Consider the following 19140-nt stretch of genomic DNA (forward strand, 5'->3'; position numbering starts at 1 on the left):
AGGGAATACAAGTTAAACATGCTTATATGGCACAAACTGATTAATCAGGATAATTATAATACTAACAATTTCCTTAAAAGGGAAGCAAATTCTTTTCATTTATATGATCTCATATAACCTTCCCTAATAGCCCTGTGGGGTAAGTTGTAGGATCATAGATTTTTGAGCTGGGAAGACCTTTGAGTTCATCTAGTCCAACCTTCTTCTTTTACACATTCTTAGAGAAGTCACATGATTTCCCCACATTCATACATGAAATAAGTGTAAGAACCAGGATGTTAGTGAAGGTTCGATATTCTTCCACTGACCCACATAGCCTCCCATGGATTAGGTATTCTCATTTTTCATGAGAGTCATAGATGGGATAGCATGATTTCCAAAGACCAAGCTGTTGGTACATCAAAGATAAGATGCCTTATCTCTCCCTACTAGTCTGCAAGCCCTGTTCCGGGTGGGACTATGTTTTATATAGCTTTTTGTCTCTTGTGGTATCTGGCCCAGTACTTGTACTAATAGGTCTTCAATTAATATCTATTTAATTGAATCATAAAAGGGTTATATAGTTTTCAGGATTAGGTAAATTCAGTAGATTTATCCTAAGGAAAGTGGAGAACAAGGTAGTGCCCAATAGAGGCAGATAGTAATGAATAGTCATTTCTCTCTCTTTGAAGGATTTGGAATGAACAATGGTGGCTCCTTTCTTTGGCTGGTCTTCTGTTCCTTCCCTCCCTCTCCTCCTTAAAATATTATAATAATTTACCATCATGTTAGGGGGTGGTGGCTTTCAAAGAGCTTTCTTCACAGTAATCCTGTAAGGAAGGCAATACAAGACAAAGAAAGGAGGTTAATAAGAGCAAAACTGATTTGCCCCCAACTCATAGCTAATCAGTAGGAGATCGGGGTTTGAAAACTAGCTGTGATGATACCCAATCCAGAGCTGCTTCTAGACCTCCCCTCTTTCTGCACCATAGCTCTCTACCCAATGGGCCAAGAATATTGCCCAGGAGGCTTAGAGTATTGCCATTTCTGGATTGTTGGGTAAAGGAGGAGAGGTGCCTGCAGACCTGGTAAAATGTCTTGATATTCATTCTTTCTCTGTGCTTCTTTCTAAAGGCTGGGAAACTGGCTATTGAACGAGGCTGGGCCATCAATATAGGTAAGTACAATAGGGAATTCATTGTGGGACTCACTGTGTGTGTGTGTGTGTGTTGTGTGTGTGTATGTGAGAGAGACAGACAGACAGACAGACACAGAGACATAGAGAAAGACAGACAGGGAGAGAGAGGAGAGAAGGTGGAGAGAAGGGGAGAGAGAGAGAGTGAGAGAGAGAGAGAGAGAGAGAGAGAGAGAGAGAGAGAGAATGTCTGAACCTGTCTCTCCTTCTTCAGTTAGTTGACTTTTAGGACTCTAGAGAGGTTACAATTTGGAGCTTTTGTTGGAGTTGTCCCTTTGCAAAAATCCACAGAATCCCAGTACTAGGGGAGGTCTGATCTAACCTGTTCATTTTATAGTTTACAGGTCCAGAGAGGTAGGGTCACACAGCTCCAGGAATCAAACTGGGGCCCTCTGATTCCAGCCTAAGCTTCTTTCCCATAAATAGTATTGTTCCCCAAATGCTCATGGATGACTCTTGTCACTGGGTTTGGCTTCATATGTGGGAGGAATGAGCCACCACCTAGGTATAATTTGTGGGGTCCAGCAAGATCCTTGTGCCCAAAAATCTCTTCCCCCATTAGTTTGTTATGAAATCTAAAATGCCTCCTCTTACTGTCATTTCTTAAAAGCTTTCTGGAGCTAGGATCCTCCCAGGGTTATATGTTCTGTTAGGTAGGAGGACACACATACACACACACACACACACAAGCCATGGCCACACAACCAGGTGGAGAAGGATGAAATTCTCCCCTTCTCAGATTTGAAACCACAATATTCTCTAATTTGCTGAAGCCCCTCCTGTTCTATCAAGGGTCCTCAATACCATCCTCTTCTCCTCCCTTACACTCAGCTCTTCATTTCCACCCTCACAACATCTCTGAGTATGTCCCCTTCTCGTCAGCTCCAGAGCCACCATCCTGCTTCAGGCCCTCACTCTCTCCTGGCTGACCTCTTGTAATAGTTACAGCAGCCTGCTGCTTGCTCTCTCTGCTTGAAGTCTGGTTTCTCTCTAATCCATTCTTCCCTTGGCTGTCAAAGTGATTTTCCTAAAGTGGTTTGACCATGTTACCTTTTCTCTGTTCCCTTTCAATAAACTCATGTGGATCCCTATTACTTCTAGATTCATATATAATATGTAAATATAAAATTTGACTTTTAAACCTCTTTACAATCTGGACCCCTCCTATCCTTCAGTCTTCTCATACCTTCCTCTCCACATACTGAATAGTTCAACTATATTGATCTAATGTAGGTATGACCCCATGCCTTTTCATTGGCTGCCCCCCCCCATGCCTAGAATGCACCATTTCCTCACCTCCAGTTCCTCACTTCATTCCAAACTCATCTCATATTGTAGGAGCCTTTCCCAGCCTTCATCTCTTCCCTCTAACATGACCTTCCACTTATACAATGTATCTAATATGTAAATAGTTATTTTCATGTCTCTACAATGCTTGTTAGTATGTTGCCTGGCATATTAAGTAACCACTTAAATACTTAATAATTGTCTGACTTCTGGAAGTGTAGCAGAGACTTTAGGGATGCGGGGAAGGCACACCAACTCCAGAGGGGCTAATGATGCAGGTGGTTGCCAAGGATGCACACGTACATGAGTGCTCTTGGTAGCAGCTGTCACAGAGAAGCCTGCCCTTGTTGTCAGCTACAGTCTCTCTCCAGTGAAAGCCATCATTCCAGCTTGCAGAGCCAGCAGGAGCTCTGGTGATCTGGTCTGGAGCTTGGGCTGGCCTCTTGTTTTAAGGTCAGGTCTTCGCCACAGGGAAGCTGTACTCATCTGTTGTCACTGACTTACTTGAAATTTCCTTTTTAAAGAGCCTGAAACTCCTGTTTCTTTCTTATTTGGACATTCAGGTTGATCTGTGGCTCTGGAAAGAATTCATCAGGTTGCATAAGCAGGCAGAGAAGATGAATTGTGGGGTCAGGCTAAGCTAACTAATTATTATCATATCTTGAGAGTGTGTCCTTTAGAGTTCTCTTATCTTTATTTCTCATCAACTGGAACTATATTTGGGGAAGACTCTGTTGTCATCAGTAGGAAACAAGACCTTGGAGAGGATTAAATCCTAACCACATTTCTGGGTTGTTTCTTGAGCTCCCTGCAAGGTTGGGAGGATTTCCCCATACAATCACTGTTATCAACTTCTCTGTCTTTGTTTATGCCCAGGAGAGATAACTCCTCTTTGTTGCTGTTTTTTTTTAATAGTATTTTATTGTTCCAAATATTGTGCAAAGATAGTTTTCAACATTCACCTTTGCAAAGCTTTGTGTTCCAAATTTTTCTCCCTCCCTTCCCCTCTAGCCTCCTCCCCCAAACAGCAAGCATTCTGATATAGGTTAAGCATGTTTAATTCTTCTCAACATTTTCATATTTGTCATTTTGGGCAAAAAAAAATCAGATCAAAGGGGGGAAGACTGAGAAAGAAAAAAAAAAACCAAGCAAACAAACAAAGGTGAAAATCATATGCTTTGATCCACTTTTGGTCTCCATAGTTCTCATTCTGGATATGGATGGCACTTTCCATGCCAAAACTATTGGCATCTTCTCTTTGGCCTATCTTGGGTCAGTCATTAGAATAACACATTTTAGGGTAATAAAGAACTTTTTACTATACCACATTTTGAACAAATGAGAAAACTACAGTATTTTTAAAAAGTATAGAGTTCAGAGCTAACTTTAATGTGGCAGCACTGCAACAGATTATGAGATTATTAATATAATAAAAATAGCATTTATGTAACATTTTAAGGATTGAAAAATGCTTTACATATTTTCTTGTTTGATTCATTATATGTATGTATGTATGTATGGTCACTGAACCCTGAGAGAAGTTAAGTGACTTTCCCAAAATTGCTAGAGCTAATAAGTGAGGCAGGTTTGGAACTTAGGGCTTCTTGAGTCCAAATTCAGCACTCAGAACTAAACCAGTTCCCCAATGTCTGGCTTTGTACTTTGTTTAGGATATGGGGTTTAGACCTGGATCTTAGAGAGCACTTGTCCATCCCTTCATTTCCAGATTTGGAAGCTAGGATCTAGAGAGATGGATGCTTCATCTCTTAGCCAAGGGTCACGCAAGAAGCAAATGGAAGATAATGAATTGCATCTCATATTTCTGATTTCCACTCAGTGTCTTTTCTGTATTTACACTTCATACAATAATACTGAGTAAGTGCTCAAGGAATGCCTCCTTGTGAAATATTCATATAAGCATTTTTCCTCTTCCCTTTCACCGCCCCCACATTAATACTTTTTAAAATCTGGCTTCAGATACTTACTAGCTCTATGACTGGATAAGTTATTTAATCCTGTTTGCCTCAGTTTCCTCATCTGTAAAATGAGCTGGAGAAGGAAATGGCAAATTTCAGTTTGTTATCTTCAGTTATCTTTGCCAAGAAAACCCAAATGGAGCCACAGAGTGTCATTGGCAGGTTGACTGGATATATTTTTGCTATTCCTCCTCAAGGTCTGTGTAGGGGGATTTCTTTGATGATTCATCCCATTATTCAGTCATTAAAATGAGGACGCAATGGGTTGGTTGTCTTTTGTTATCTTGAATGTTACTACTAGTACAACAACTACTACTAAGCTCAATTTATGTAGCTGTTTACTGGAGTTTTTCCAGGACATGTGCTGGACTTACAGTACTTCTATGGAGTTTCCATAGAATACTTTTGTAAAGTAGATGATGCAGATATTACCATTTTACAGGTGCAGAAATTGAGGTTTAGAGAGCGATAAAGTGAATGTTAGAGTCTTCACCGACTGCTTTTTGTAAATGTGAAACACTATATAAATATGTATATATATGTAAATATATAAATATGAAGTTATTATTATTGTTGTTATCACTTGCACTGGGCAAAACGGAGATGGGGAGGAATGGAGATTTTGGTTGGTTTGATTCTTTTATTCTGGCCTTGGTCAGAAAGGTAGGAAGTGAAGGTGACTCTGGTCTCCTGTGCATACACAAGCTCCCTTCTAAACTAAATGGCTTGCCATGCTGCTGTAGATCAGTGAGACCACCAGAGGGTGCACTTTGTCTGCCCATTATTGACCTGATTAGGTCCCGAGAGCTTGGGCTGCAAACTTGAAATCTGGATTCGCAGCAGCAGTGCCTGAGTGAGAATCCTTCTCCTCCATCCTTGTCACAGTGATTGGGTGGAGGATTCAGACATGAGGAAATCCCTCTACCCCTAGATGCCAAGATGTCCCCTAGCCCTTCTACTCCAATTATATCAAGGGATGGGCTATCTGCCTCATTAGCTACTCAACCAACAACATTTCTTAAGTAACTACTATGTGCTGGATATTGTGTTAGATACTGTGGATCTAAGAATCCAAAGGCAAAGATAAGACAGCCCCTTTCCTTACAGAACTTACAATCAACAGCATTTATATATACATATATATAGGCACAGACAAAAATAGATAAAAGGAAAATTTGGTGAAGAAGGCACAAAAAATTGGTGGGATAAAGAAAGCTTTCCTTTAGGATATCTTACATTGAATCTTGGAATTCATTTGGAAGCTAGAGATTCCAAGAGGTGTTGACGAGGTAGAAGGACATTTCAGGTTTGTAGGAAAGCTAGTGCAAAGGCAAGGACATGGGAGTGGGGAATTGATGGCAGCGGGAGTGTCCCGTTTGAGTATCATCAGCAAGGATAATTTGCCCAGATTGTAGAATGTGTAAAGGGGCCCAGTCATAGAAAGAATGGTATCTAAGCAAGTGTTTTTGGAGCACTTGCTGGATAGTCAATCTTTTGTTCACCTGTATCATGGGGAATGGAGAAGCCACAAACCCTGCCTTTGAAGAGCTTATCTGTCAGACAGATGAGATCCACAGACAATGCCAGGGCTGGATCACAAGATATAGGCTATGAATGTGATGGGAAGTAAAGGAAGAGAAAGCTCAGTGGGTGCTGCCTTTTGCAGAAAGCGCTACTTGAGCTAGGCTTTGAAGAGTGGAAGCATGTGAATGACTATGTGACCTTAGTGGGTCACCATCCTTTATCAAGTTACTGATTTGTAATGGGAAGAAGTTGGACTAGGTAGTTCCTAAGGCCCCTTCTAGCTTTTAATAAATTTGCCTGTGCCCGCCAGTTCTAATACTTTATTATATGTGAAATTAGAAATAAGAAATGTTATGAATAGTCACTTGGGGAAAGGGCAAGTGAGGAACAGTGTGCAAAAGGGCGAGAGGTAGAAAAGATGGCATAAGGAGAAAGGTTGGCCTGGATGGGGTAGTCTTCAGTGGAAAACAGCCAAAAGTGAGGATTCCCCCCATTCCTAGTCACTGCTTAATGCCTTTTCTTCCTTTGACATTCCTTTCCATTTGCACTATGCATACATATACATACACACACATATACATGTGTGTATATACTCATATACTCATAATCCATGTCTATTTATAGCTCTGTATTTTGCGTGTACAGTGCATAGTACATAGTTTTGCATTTATCTCACCCCACTTTGAATGTGAACTCCTTGAGAGCTTTTCTTTCGCTTTTCTTTGTGACCTCGATGTTCACCAGAGTGTCTGGAACAAAGCAGGTGCCTAATCAATGCTTATTGACTGACTGTTGAGATAACTTAGGGAAACCAGGTTATGAGAGGTCTATTTGCTATGACCTTATTCTAGTTTTCTTCTGCATGGATCATTCATTTCATGGAAGATCTGTCAATGGAACTTGTCAGTGCCATTTAGAGAAGAGAGGATCTTAGAAAGGGGTGAGAATATGGCAAGAGTGTAACTAGAAGAGCCTTTACTCCTTTCCTAGGACCCTTCTCTGAAGCTGAGATACTAGGGAGTTAGAGCTGGTAGGAGAGGGAGGGATGTTTTCTGGCAGCAGGAGACAAAGGCACCAAAGAGAACCACCAATTAAGTGATGTGTTTTTTTTTCCTGTAGGTGGTGGGTTCCATCACTGCTCCAGTGACAGGGGAGGGGGATTTTGTGCCTATGCTGATATTTCACTCTCTATCAAGGTAAGGCCTGTGGAGACACGATGCCTTTCAATGAAAGCCACAGGGAAGGGGACTATCTGGATCAGAAGGCTAAAGGGACCTAAGCATCTAATCCAACAGTGATTGAAATAGGCCTAGAGGTCATAGTAGTAGCATCCAGTTCTCTGAAGTATCAGAGGCCAGGCCTTGGGAAGTAGTGGGAATAAACTGACTTAGAGGAAATTGGAGTGTATTCTCAAGAAGAGGTAAAAATACAGGAAAGAGGCTATAAAGCAAATCTGACCTTCCCCCCCCCAAAAAAAAAAGTCTAGAAAGAATGGACTCTTCTTAATTCTTTGAAACTCTGAATTTGATCATAAGTTGTGAGATAGAGAACATATCTTTGGGTAAAAAATACTCTCACTGTTACGCTGGGTATAGCTGGAAGCTGATGAGAGCCAAAATTTAGGATCTGAGTCTTCACTAGGTTCTGGGCTAGAGGGGAAAATAATAATACTAACTGGTATGTATAAAGCACCTGCTATGAACACAAGGCTTTGAAACATCCAACTCTGAATTTTGTCAGTGAACTATTAGTAGAGGGTCTTTCCCCAACTGCGTCTCACAGCTTCCAAAGGACCACTGACAGATTGAATATTTCACTGAAATGTGTTGGCCATTCGATTCTTAGGTAAAAACCTTACAAGGTCAAGGATGTAATGTCCAGAGCGTTCCCTAAACTATTGGGGATTTTAAATGATCATCTACTCAGTTATTTGCCTGGTGAGTGTTTTATTTCTCTGCTTACCCTTTCTCTCCCTCCTCTGTCCTGGGCAGTTTCTATTTGAACGAGTGGAAGGAGTCTCAAAAGCCACCATTATTGACCTGGATGCACACCAGGTGGGTCCCCTATCCCTGTCTCCACAGTTCATGCTTTCCCATGATCCTTTCTCCCCATCAACATGCACCATCAGGAGAGTACAACTTCTACACAAACACACTCCTATCCATACACCTACACAGTATCAGAAGGCATCGAGTTATCCAGGGATAAGATATTGCTGAATGTCATAGGGAGAGCTGGAGAAAGGCTTGGGGTCACCATCTTTGGTCACCATCTACATCCAAGGGTGGCGTTCCCTTCTGGCAACAGTCAAGGTCAATACTGGATTGAAAGTACTGCTCATGCCCTATGCCAGGGCTTCTTAACTTTTCTACTTGCAACCCTTTTTCATCCAAGAAATCTTTCACAGTCCCCCGGGTATTAAAATAGGTATATAAGCTAAACACTTATGAGTAATAAATCATAATTTCACACCCCCCACATTCAGTTACATGACCCCATATGAGGGTTTAAGAAATTTTGCCCTATGCCCATGAAATTGCAGCTCCAATCCCTATACATAATAATAATGATATGATAACAATGATGGTGATAACTTCTCCTCTTTGAACAGAACTTTAGCATTTGTGAGGTACTTTATACCCATTTTTTCCATCTGATTCTCACAACAAACCTAGAAGATTGACACAGTATACATTAATTTTGGTATTCTTCATTTTGGCCTTGGCATTGCTGACTTGTTGATATGACGAAGCTCACTAGTGGTGTGTTTTCCCCTAGGGGAATGGCCATGAGAGGGATTTCATGGACGACAGTCGGGTGTACATCATGGATATCTATAATCGCAACATTTATCCAGGAGATAGTTTTGCTAAACGTAAGTCTGCTAAATTGTTGAACTGGTGGTCCTGGAGTGTGATTTCTTTGTGAATGAGGTGTTGTGGCACTGGCATAAGGTAGCAATATCAAAATGGGATTGGGGAAAAAAGACCAATGTATATTTTTAAAATTCATAAAAACAAATGTATAGGGACCCTCTCCCTTATGCTCCCACAAACACATGTACCCATCTGGGTTGGGTTGTGAAAGGTCATTTGTAGGCCAGTTGTTTGCAACTTTGAATTCATTTTCCCATGGGAATAATGATGGAGGGGCTATTCAGGTCCCCACCTGGTCCCCTAGAGACATCTAGTCCCCACTATAAATGAAATACTTGACTGTTGCTATTAGAGCTTCTCATTGTTTCTGTGGGAGAATATATCTTAAGTCCCAGCTGGGAATTTGGGAAGCAGGAAGTGTACTTGCCCCTCCATTGTAGCTACATCTCAGAAGAAAATCTTTTTCCCATCCCCTGCTCTGGATCATTCCCTTTTCATTTGCATGTGAGCATATTGTAGGGAAGAAGTATTTATAAAGAAGATATTTACATCTTAGGAATGGTCTGTATTTATTACCCAGCCTTAGTTTTTGGATAATTTATGGCATTTCCCGACTCCCTGATGAGAAGAGGTACTATTGCCTCCCCTCCTCCTCATGCTGTGCAGGACCTTCTTTTGGGACAGTGAACTGGGAACAATTCCAGCTGATATAGCTCAGATTGGTAGTGCTGGCTGGGCCTGACTTTATAGGTTTACCATCTATGAGGATATAGGATCTGGAGTTGGGAAAGACCGTAGAAATCCTTTAGTTCATTATCCTCACTTTATAGATGTGTCTGGAGGGAGAAGAGACTTGCCCAGTACCACATGGTAGCAAGTAGTAGAGCTGGTATTGGAACCTGGGTCCTCTGATTTAAAATCCAGTGTTCTTTCTGGCACACTTCAACTACATATATTATTGATCTTTATAGCAGCTCTCTGAGGTACATGCTCTGATTAGCTTCATTTTACATATGAGGAACCTGAGGCAAAAAGATTAAGTGCCTTGTGCAGGACCACAATAAGTGAGGAAGGATTTGAAGCCAAATTTCCTGACTCCCAAATCTCCGCTATCCATTATACTAAGCTGCTTTTCCCCCTGCTTAGGCAGCTGATGGCACAGTGGTTAGAGTGCTGTGCCTGGAGTCAGGAATACCTGACTTCAAATCTTCAGACACTCCTCAGTTGTATGACACTTATCCTCTACTTGTCTAAGTTTATTCAACTGTAAAATGGGGATTATAATAGGACCTATCTCCCCAGGGTTGTTGTGAAGATCAAATGAGATCAAATTTGTAAAAAGTATTTTGCATAGAACCTGTCACAAAGTAGGTGCTATATAAATGCTTATTTCCTTCCTATTTTCCCTGCTGCTTTTGACACAGTAAATATCAGGTCTAGGAGAAATCTTAGAGATTATCCAGTCCCTCATTTTAAAGAGAAGGAAAATGAATCTTTGAAAAGTGCTTAAATGGCCAAGCTGGGTCCCCACCTTTAGATACAAACCCAATTCTCTTTGTGCTGTACTACTCCTTCTGACTTCTTGGTGCCTCTTTGGGGCACCTCCTCCCTTCCTTTCCTCTATCAGAAGACAGAGTCCCAAGGGGATGGGGGATCAGATAGGTAAGTTTTGCTGAGTGGAGGTGCAAGGAAAGGAAGCATGGGCACCTGGAGTTGAGGTAGGAGGGAAAAGGTGCCAGAGGCACATCTTTCCTACTTGACATTTTGCTGCCAGTAGGATGAAACTGGTCAGCAAGCCCCTGGTTTATTTGTTGTCTCTGCTAGGAGTCCACCTTGTGGAGATGACTGTGTTGACGACATGCGGCCCCTGCCTCTGCTAAAGCTTCTCTTAGCTGTCCCTGATTTTTAGGTGCCATCAAACGGAAGATTGAGCTGGAGTGGGGAACAGGAGACAGAGAGTACCTGCAGAAAGTGACTCAACACGTGGAAGAGGCGCTAAAAGAGCACAAGCCTGATGTGGTGATCTACAATGCGGGCACAGACGTCCTGGAGGGTGACCCTCTGGGAGGACTCTCGGTTTCTGCCAGGGTGAGTCCCAGCCCTCAGGGCTTATTCCAGAAGGTTTCAGAGGTCTCTGAAAAGCAGTCATATTTCCCCTGAGGATTAGGAGGAAATAACTGACTTAAGTAACAGTGGAGTATTCTGAGTTAACTTTAAAGATCTTAACTCCTACGGAGGGAGGAATGAATGAATGAATGAAGCATTTGTGAAACACTTAATGTGCTGTTCATTGTACTGAATGGTGAGAATACAAATACAAAAGTAAAAAACACTCATTTCCTCAGAGAACTAATGTCCTTCTACACGATCCATCCTCTCCTCCACTCAGCTGCCAAAGAGATTGTCCTCAGTAAACTCTATTGACATCCTGTTCCTTGCAGGATGAAATTTAAAATCTGTTTGGCCCCCAAAACCCCACCTTTTTGAACTTCTTACACATCGCTTCCCTCCAAATTCTTGGCAGTCCAGCTGCCCTGGTCTATTTGCTCTTCCTTGCCAGTGACACACCATATATTTTCACTTATGCCCCATAGTGGAATGTTCTCTCTCTTCCCCTCTGACTAATAGCTTTTCCCTGACCCTTTTTCAAGAACTAGTTCAAATCTTACTTATCCTAAGCAGCCTTCACCTCTCTAAGATAACTTCCATCCCAGTACTTTCCCTCTGAGAGGACTTTCCCTTTATACTGCATATATATTGTAGATGCATAGTTACTTATATGTCGTTTTCCCAGAGAGCAGGAACTATCTTTCACCTCTTTTTGTATCCCTCACACTTAGCACAATGCCCAGCACATAGTAGGTGCTTAATAAATGTTGATTGATTGCCTGATTATTGACTGACATTCTTATGGGGGAGACAGCACCCATAAGGTCAGGAGTGGTATTTTGATTTGGAAAGTTACTGAGATGGTGTGTGAAGCTGGGAGGAAGTAAATTGACTCTCCATAAGGGTAATGATAGAGTTGATTTGTATATGGTTTCAGAATTAGAAAGAGGGTGGGGGTGGAGAACATAGTGTCTGGTAAAGAGATAGCCATCCAGTGAAATGTGATTGGATCCAGACCTAGATGGAGTGGATGACAGAGGCAACCAGAGAATTTGACCTCGGTGATTACTGACAAGGAGATCATTGGGGAGTGAAGTGATATTTATTTCATGCTGGAAAGGACAGTGTCCTTGGCCTGAAGGCACTTGGAATGGAGGGTGTATTCTTAGGGAGCCTGTGGCAGTGGAGGCTTTGCCCATGTGACTGTAAATCTTAGAACTTCAAAGAAATTTCAGTACCATCTCATCCAACTGCTTCCTTTTGCACAAGAAAAATAAACCCAGAGTTAAACAAATGAGACCTCAAAGGAGTATACACTTTTGAGGGTCTTTGGTGGGAAAGGAAGGGCAGAGTTAATGACTCTCCTTAGTTGCAATCCAGCTATTTCCAGAATAAGTATTCTTCATCTGTCTAATCTTTCTGACCTTTCTCCTAAGTCAAGAGTCCCCTCTCTCAAATAATGTCAGACTTTCTCCTACCCATTCCCTTCCAGGGCATCGTGAAGAGGGATGAACTGGTGTTCCAGGCTGCCCGAAAGCATAATATCCCTATCCTCATGGTGACCTCAGGAGGCTACCAGAAAGAGTCAGCACGGATCATAGCTGACTCCATCCTCAACCTGTTCAACTTGGGCCTCATTGACCATACTGATGCAGACTGAAGAGCCCAGTGCACTGTGTAAATGACTGTGACCATCTAACAGGCAGCCTTTGCCATCCCTCTCCCGGAAAATTTTTTTTTTCTAAAAATCAGATGCAACAGGCAATACTTTAACCTGAGACTGGTGTCAGGGTCAGCTGCAATACAACAGATCTGAAGCTAGGGCCCTGTAAGATTCATTTTTTTTTTTTGCCATTTCAAAGACAACAGAAGGGGAAGGACCTGTTCTTGATGATCTGTTTCCATGTAGATCTTCATCTTGTTCTGAGCGTGAATCTTGTCTGAGGTTTTGGGGGAAGGACAAGGGAACTCCCAACTTTCTCTTGGCCTGTGGCAAAATCCCTTACTTGGAAGGCAGGGTGATTGCTGCATGAGCTGACTGTGGAGAGAGGGAGGAGATTGTGATGAGAGGGAAGGTGGAGAGGATAAGAAAAAGAGAGCAAGGCCTTTGCCAGAGAATCCTCAAATGGACAGTGACAGTGGGGTAAGTTCCCATTTTAGATTTTTGGAAACTACATGAGGGAATAAAGGAAAGGTGTGTGGAGGGAACAGTCCAAGATCAGGCTTGCAGATGAGTCATGGGTAAGTAGTGAGGAAAGATGTGGAGGTCATGAAGGGCAGGGGCAAAGTGAGATATAGAAAGGAATAGGGTTCTAATTTTCTGTGAAGCCTGAATTAGGAGACCACTGGTAGTGGGGAAAAGGCCCCTTTTTATCAGTGATCTCCTTCCCTCTCTTCTTTCTGTCTTCCTCCAATCTGCACTTCCTTTTTATTTCCCCTACTTCTTTCCTCCCTCATTTCCTACTTTTTCCTTCTTTGGTTGTCCTTATCTCTTTCTTTCCTTTTCTTTCTCCCCACCCCCATTTTTGTCTCATCAACTCTTCTGATGAAAGAAGAGAATTAAGGTTTTGTTTTTTGTTTTTGTTTTTTTGAGGAAGGAAGGGGTAAAACTGAGGTATTTCCCAATGTAGAGAAAAAGCTTGAAGATCTCAGTCTCTCCTATTTTGGACAAGCCTCCCTTCTATGATTGCAGACACTAGAGAAAGCAAACTGAAGTTATGGGGTCTGGTCACAATCTCAGAACCCCTGGATTTTATGTCCTGTTTTCAGGACTAACATGAGGTTCTAACTGTCCATTGGATACCTGTTTGGGCTGGGACTTTGTTCTTGAATCAAGAGATAGTTGTGAGGGCATTGGGCTGCCCCCCCCCAAAGTGAACCAAAGAGAACGTTAAAATGTGACTCCTACAAACTTCCTGTTAAATCTTAGGCAAGGCTCGAGGTAAAAACACTCTACAGCCTTATGTATTTAGCTATAGCAGAGGTGAAAGAGGGAAGGAGGGAGAGAGAGAGAGAAAGAGAGAGAGAGAAAGAGAGAGAGAGAGAGAGAGAGAGAGAGAGAGAGAGAGAGAGAGAGAGAGAGAGAGAGAATGTAAAGGCATTACTCTCCAATATATTCTCGCCTATCCAAGGTGAGGGGAATGGTTGTTTTTTTCTTTTTTGGAAAAGAATGTACATTATGGGATTTATACCATGGCTAAAAATCTTCTCTCTAAAGACCGGAAAAGTGGTTCTGGAATAGGGCCTTATTTTGGCATGTTCTCTGGATGAGAAAGAAGCTCAAGGTTAAGGCAACTCTGGACCTCTGATTTCTTACTAGAGTACCAGAGACACATTTATTGGCTATTAAGAAGGAAAAATTTCGGCTCACTGATGGAGAAGTATTTCCTCTGAAAGGGTCTTGGAAATTGGCTCCAATTTCCTTTCTAATGTGCTCATAGGGCATGTACCTGGGACTTCATCAACAACCTTAGAAAGTTCAGGATAGAGGAGAACTTAGACTATAGAATGTCAGAACTAGAAGGGACCTTGGAGGTCATCCAGTTAAGTAATCATTTTACAAATGGGGAAACAGATCCAGAAAAAGGACCCATAAGAGCCCAAGATCCCATTATCTGTTGTCTTTGATGGGTATTTACTTGAGGAGAATGTAGAAGCTATTACACTGAGGCATCTAGAAAAGATGAAACTGGACAAACCATGCTGCTTTCCAGGGCCTCAGTTTCCTCAACTGCCAAATGACAAATGGTCTCTGAGATTCATCTAAGTTCTAGATTTGTGATACTATGACATTCCCTCAACATAAATGAGGGCATTTGAAGGCAGATTGGTCATGAGGGGATACTCTAAGCTATCTCCTTATCACCATTCACTGGAGAATTCCTTGAGGACTTGATTTTGGCAGCTTTTAAGTATGACTTTACCCAGTGAATGGCTGTTATTTAAATAAAGGAGAGCACCTGCTTTGATTTGAGAGACTGCCCATCCTGAGGTAAGGAACACATGGTAGTGAAAATCCAGAGATCCTAGCTCCAGCCCTACCGTGGTCACTGTAGGACTATGTGATCTTGGAAGAGTCATTTATACTCCCATGACCTCAGTTTCCTCTTCTGCAAAAAGAGAGGGTTGCACTAGTTCTTAAATAAGATTCTGGTATTGCTGCCTGTCAAGAAATTTGGAAATCTCTTCCACTAACTCACCATGTAACCTTGGGTAATGCACTTAATTCTATTTGAGCCTCAGTTTCCTCATCTGTCAAATGAGGATAATAATACCTGCTCTAATTACTTTGCAGGGGTGTCTCAAGAAGCAAATTAAATAGTAATAATATTTTAAAAGCACTTTGAAAAACAAGAAAGCACTATTTAAATGTAAGGTATTATTTTTAATAACATAAATAAAAGGGTTACTTAGTTTTTTCTGCTTGTGATGATAGGATCCCTTGTGGACAGCTGGCCAGAAGTGCACCAGGTTTCCAGAGACTCCTGCTCCTATCATGCAGGAGGGACTTTGGGCACCAACTGGTACCTGCCCACTCCCCTAATCCCTCACTTCCTCGCTCCCCACTTTGGCCATATACAATGCACTTTGAGACCTGTTAATTTGTTTTCTAGATTTGTCAGATTCGTGGTACTTGATGAGTTTTTGTTATTTTTTATAAGATTATTTATATAAAGCTAAAATGCGACGCTAGCACCATCTTGTCTTTCATAGATGGGGTGGGGAGAGTGGGAATTGTCTTTGTGGTTAACTTGTTTCTGTCACTTTTGGAAATCAGTAAAATAATTTCAGCTGATCCTGGCTGCTTTGTATTATTCTGGGGGGTGGGGCGGAATGGTGTTTTGCCTTTTCCTTACAGATGCCTAATCCTCTGGGCAAGTAGTCCCCAGATTCCTGCTATTCCATAGAAGTCTGTAGTATCTGGCATGTAGCTTGTAAACCTCTAGTACCTCTGGCTGGGGAGAAAGGACACTGGAAGGAATGGGAAGGAGGAGGTAGCAGTTGTGCCCAATTTTTGCTCCTTAGTCCTGTTCTTGGGAATAGCTACCTTATTAACGTTACTCTTTTTAGCTCCAATAATCCACCTTCTCAGTGCCAGACGTGACTGTTGGGTCCCTTGGGTGAGGTCTAACTTCACCTAAAATTGCAGAGTCAACAAATAGCAGGGATGGGGAGTAAAGGGAGGTGTCCTATTTGAGCTCACCCTTGCTTGGAAATTGCCCTTAGTGTTAATCTACACAGCACCGTATTTGAGCCAGATGGTCCTATGTCTAGTAAAGAGTAAGCTCTTTGAGGGCTGAGACTGTGTCACTTCTGTATTTGCATCTCCAGTCCCTTTAAGGCATTGAGATATAGTTTAATAAATGTTTGCTGATTAATTGCTGTGGTTGCACATTTATTCTGCATCATGAAATCATCAGATTGGATCCTAGAAAATGGGAAGAACCTTAGAGATACTCTGTAAGGTTAATGCACCTCTTTCTTCACTAAGTCATTGTAGGGAGAAGGCTTTATAAACCTAGGAATATTACTGTCAGGTTCAGGCCTCTCATTTTGTAGAAGAAACCATTGATCCGTGTCTAAACTATGTGGATCCTATGATCCATGGGGAGCTTATATCTCAGCCATGTCAGATTCAAATATAAAAGGGTGAGTCATATATTACTTAGAATACCACAAATTGACATTATCTATTTTATATTGTATTTTTCATTTTGCTAAATATTTCCCAATTACATTTTAGTCTTGTTTGGGCAACACTTGGCCAGCTTGGGCCACTTAACCATAAGTTTGATAATCTTTGCTGCATCTTATCCATATTAATAGGTGTAATCCCTTATTATTATTACTATTTGATGAGGCAGTTGGAGTTAAGTGACTTGCTTGTCAGTGTAAAGTGTCTGAATCCAAATTTAGACTCAGGTCCTCCTTACTTTTGGGCTAGTGTTCTATTCCTTGTGCCATCTAGCTGCCCCTCACACATTTTTCAAATGGGAAAACTGAAGGTCAAAATTTAAATGACTTGATTATGATCTCCTGGGTGGGATTTGAACCTACATTTTCTTACTCAAGTTTCAGCTCACTATTCAAAGTCATAGCTGACAAGGAATGGAAATAGAAATTCTGATTCAAAGATGACTCCACCATTTTTCTTGTACAGACTTTCAAAGATCCTCTTTATAAGGAGAGATTTGGACAGGATTAGATAGATTTGTGTTCTTAACATTCACCTTATTCTCTACTAATCCAAATGATGGGATAACCTTCTATCCCCAGGTCTTAACTGTAAAGCCAATTCCAAGGTGTCCACTGGACATGCCCTATTAGACGTACTGGACCACGGTTATGAAGTGGTTAGAGAGATGATGTCTGGATCTCAGAGGATCAGATTGTAGGAGACATGGTATGTTCTCTGCCTTCCCAAAGTTGGTGCTCTTGGCTGAAAGGTAGAGACGGATATGGGAGGAAACAATTCTTGCCAAAGGCTGTCTGTGAGAATAATGGCCAGATTTAGGATGGGGGTCCATGGAGGGGAAAGACATTCTTGGTTTGTCTCCAGTGATAAATTTTCTGCAAACGCTATTCTGTGTGATTCACTATTGTCAGCCATGAGTCACTATGGTGGGAAGATGAGTTCAGTAACCTGGGAGTTCATGCATACACAACTCGTCCAGCTGGCCCCCGCTTCAAAGGGAAGGATAGAACTTCCCTGTGCTGACAGAACCATTTCCCAGAGTTTTGTGGTGCTGCCCATGATATCTGTGCAAGGACATGTGAAAGGAGTGAAAAAGGTGGACTGAAGCCAAGTTATAAAGAGCCTTGAACACTAGATTAAGGAGATGAAGAGCACTTGAATGTTTTTGAGAAAGGGAGTAACATGACAAGAGTTTTGTTTTATGAAGACATCTGGAAGGGTGTGTAGGATGAAACAGAAGAAACAAATCATATTTCCAGCTACAACATGTGCACACGTGCACACACACATTATGGAGGAGTAAACTGACTTACTAGAGAGCCCAAACAACATGTCCAAGATCATGTCCAAGTAGCTGAACCAGGATTTCAACCCAAATCTTCTGACTACAAGTCCAGTGATATTTTTATAATATACTAGTGGCAGCAAAGTGGTTCAGTGGACAGAGCACAGTAGTACCTGGAGTTCAAGTCTAGCTTTGACATTTATTCTTAGCTGTGTGATGTTGGGTAAGTTACTTTGCTTTTGCCTCACTACATTCACAAAATGGGAATAATAATAGCACCTACCTCCTAGAGTTGCTGTGAGTATAAAATGAGATGGATAATATTTTTAAAAGACTTTGCAGATCTCAAAGTGCTCTATAAATAAATGCTGGTTCTGTTGATATTACATTTGGAAAAGAAAGATGACATCATAAGTAAGGAGATCAGTTGGAGGCTTGACACACTAAGCTAAGAAGAGGTAAGAAGGACCTGATTGAGAGTTCTGGCAATGGGAATGGAAAATATGGAACGGATGTCTGAGACATTGGAGTGGTAGAATCATCTGGATTGGCCATGGGATGTGAGGGAAAGAAAACAGCCAACTATGGTTTTGGCTCTTAAAGAGTGACTGGGTCATTAACAAAAATGAGAAGTCAGAAGGAGGGATTGTTTGACCTGATAAGAGTACTATAAGTTCATTTGGGACAATGGGTCATCCAAAGCAATGTTTTCTTTTAATTTTTTTTTTCATTTTTTTGAGGATCTAGCATAATAATTGATGCTTATTTAGTGTTTTAAAGTTTTAAAAAGACCTTCATATATGTCATCTCCCTTGATCCACACAACCCTTATACAATATATTTTAGAAATCTGGTTCTATACTTTTATTACCATGGGGAACTACCTATGTGGAAATTTTCTCTGTCTGTGCAGAAACTTACAATTACAAGTTGTCTATAACTTCCTGTCTAAGAAAACTGACTGGGGGTATTGAGAAGTCAAATGACTTATTCATGGTTTCACAGCCAGCCAGTATGTGTCAGAGACTGAATTTGAATCCAAGTCTTTTTGACTCCAAGACTGGCTTTTCATTAGGGATGCAATGTAAATATTTAACCAGCTCTTGAGGTGGGGGGAAACCAAAAGTAGCCACAACATTCTTTTAAATTAAATCTGCATTATTAACATTTTATTCATCACGTCCTTAGTCTAGACAATCAACAGAACTAAAAAT

General features: G+C 41.4%; 1 protein-coding gene across 2 annotated transcripts in view; it reads left to right on the forward strand.

The window, feature by feature from the left end:
* The window catches only part of HDAC11 (histone deacetylase 11), a 41246-nt gene extending 25505 nt beyond the window's left edge, over positions 1-15741 (forward strand). For both annotated transcript variants that reach the window (XM_003762518.4, XM_031956690.1), the window contains 6 exons: positions 1114-1156; positions 7081-7157; positions 7953-8015; positions 8740-8836; positions 10747-10925; positions 12439-15741. In XM_003762518.4, the coding sequence (XP_003762566.1) occupies positions 1114-1156; positions 7081-7157; positions 7953-8015; positions 8740-8836; positions 10747-10925; positions 12439-12606 (627 nt within the window). In that variant the 3' untranslated portion in view covers positions 12607-15741. The remainder of the gene's footprint in view (positions 1-1113; positions 1157-7080; positions 7158-7952; positions 8016-8739; positions 8837-10746; positions 10926-12438) is intronic.
* Positions 15742-19140: the final 3399 nt, after the last annotated feature.

Source organism: Sarcophilus harrisii, chromosome 1 (genome assembly GCF_902635505.1).
Source record: "Sarcophilus harrisii chromosome 1, mSarHar1.11, whole genome shotgun sequence".
NCBI classification, from domain to species: domain Eukaryota; kingdom Metazoa; phylum Chordata; class Mammalia; order Dasyuromorphia; family Dasyuridae; genus Sarcophilus; species Sarcophilus harrisii.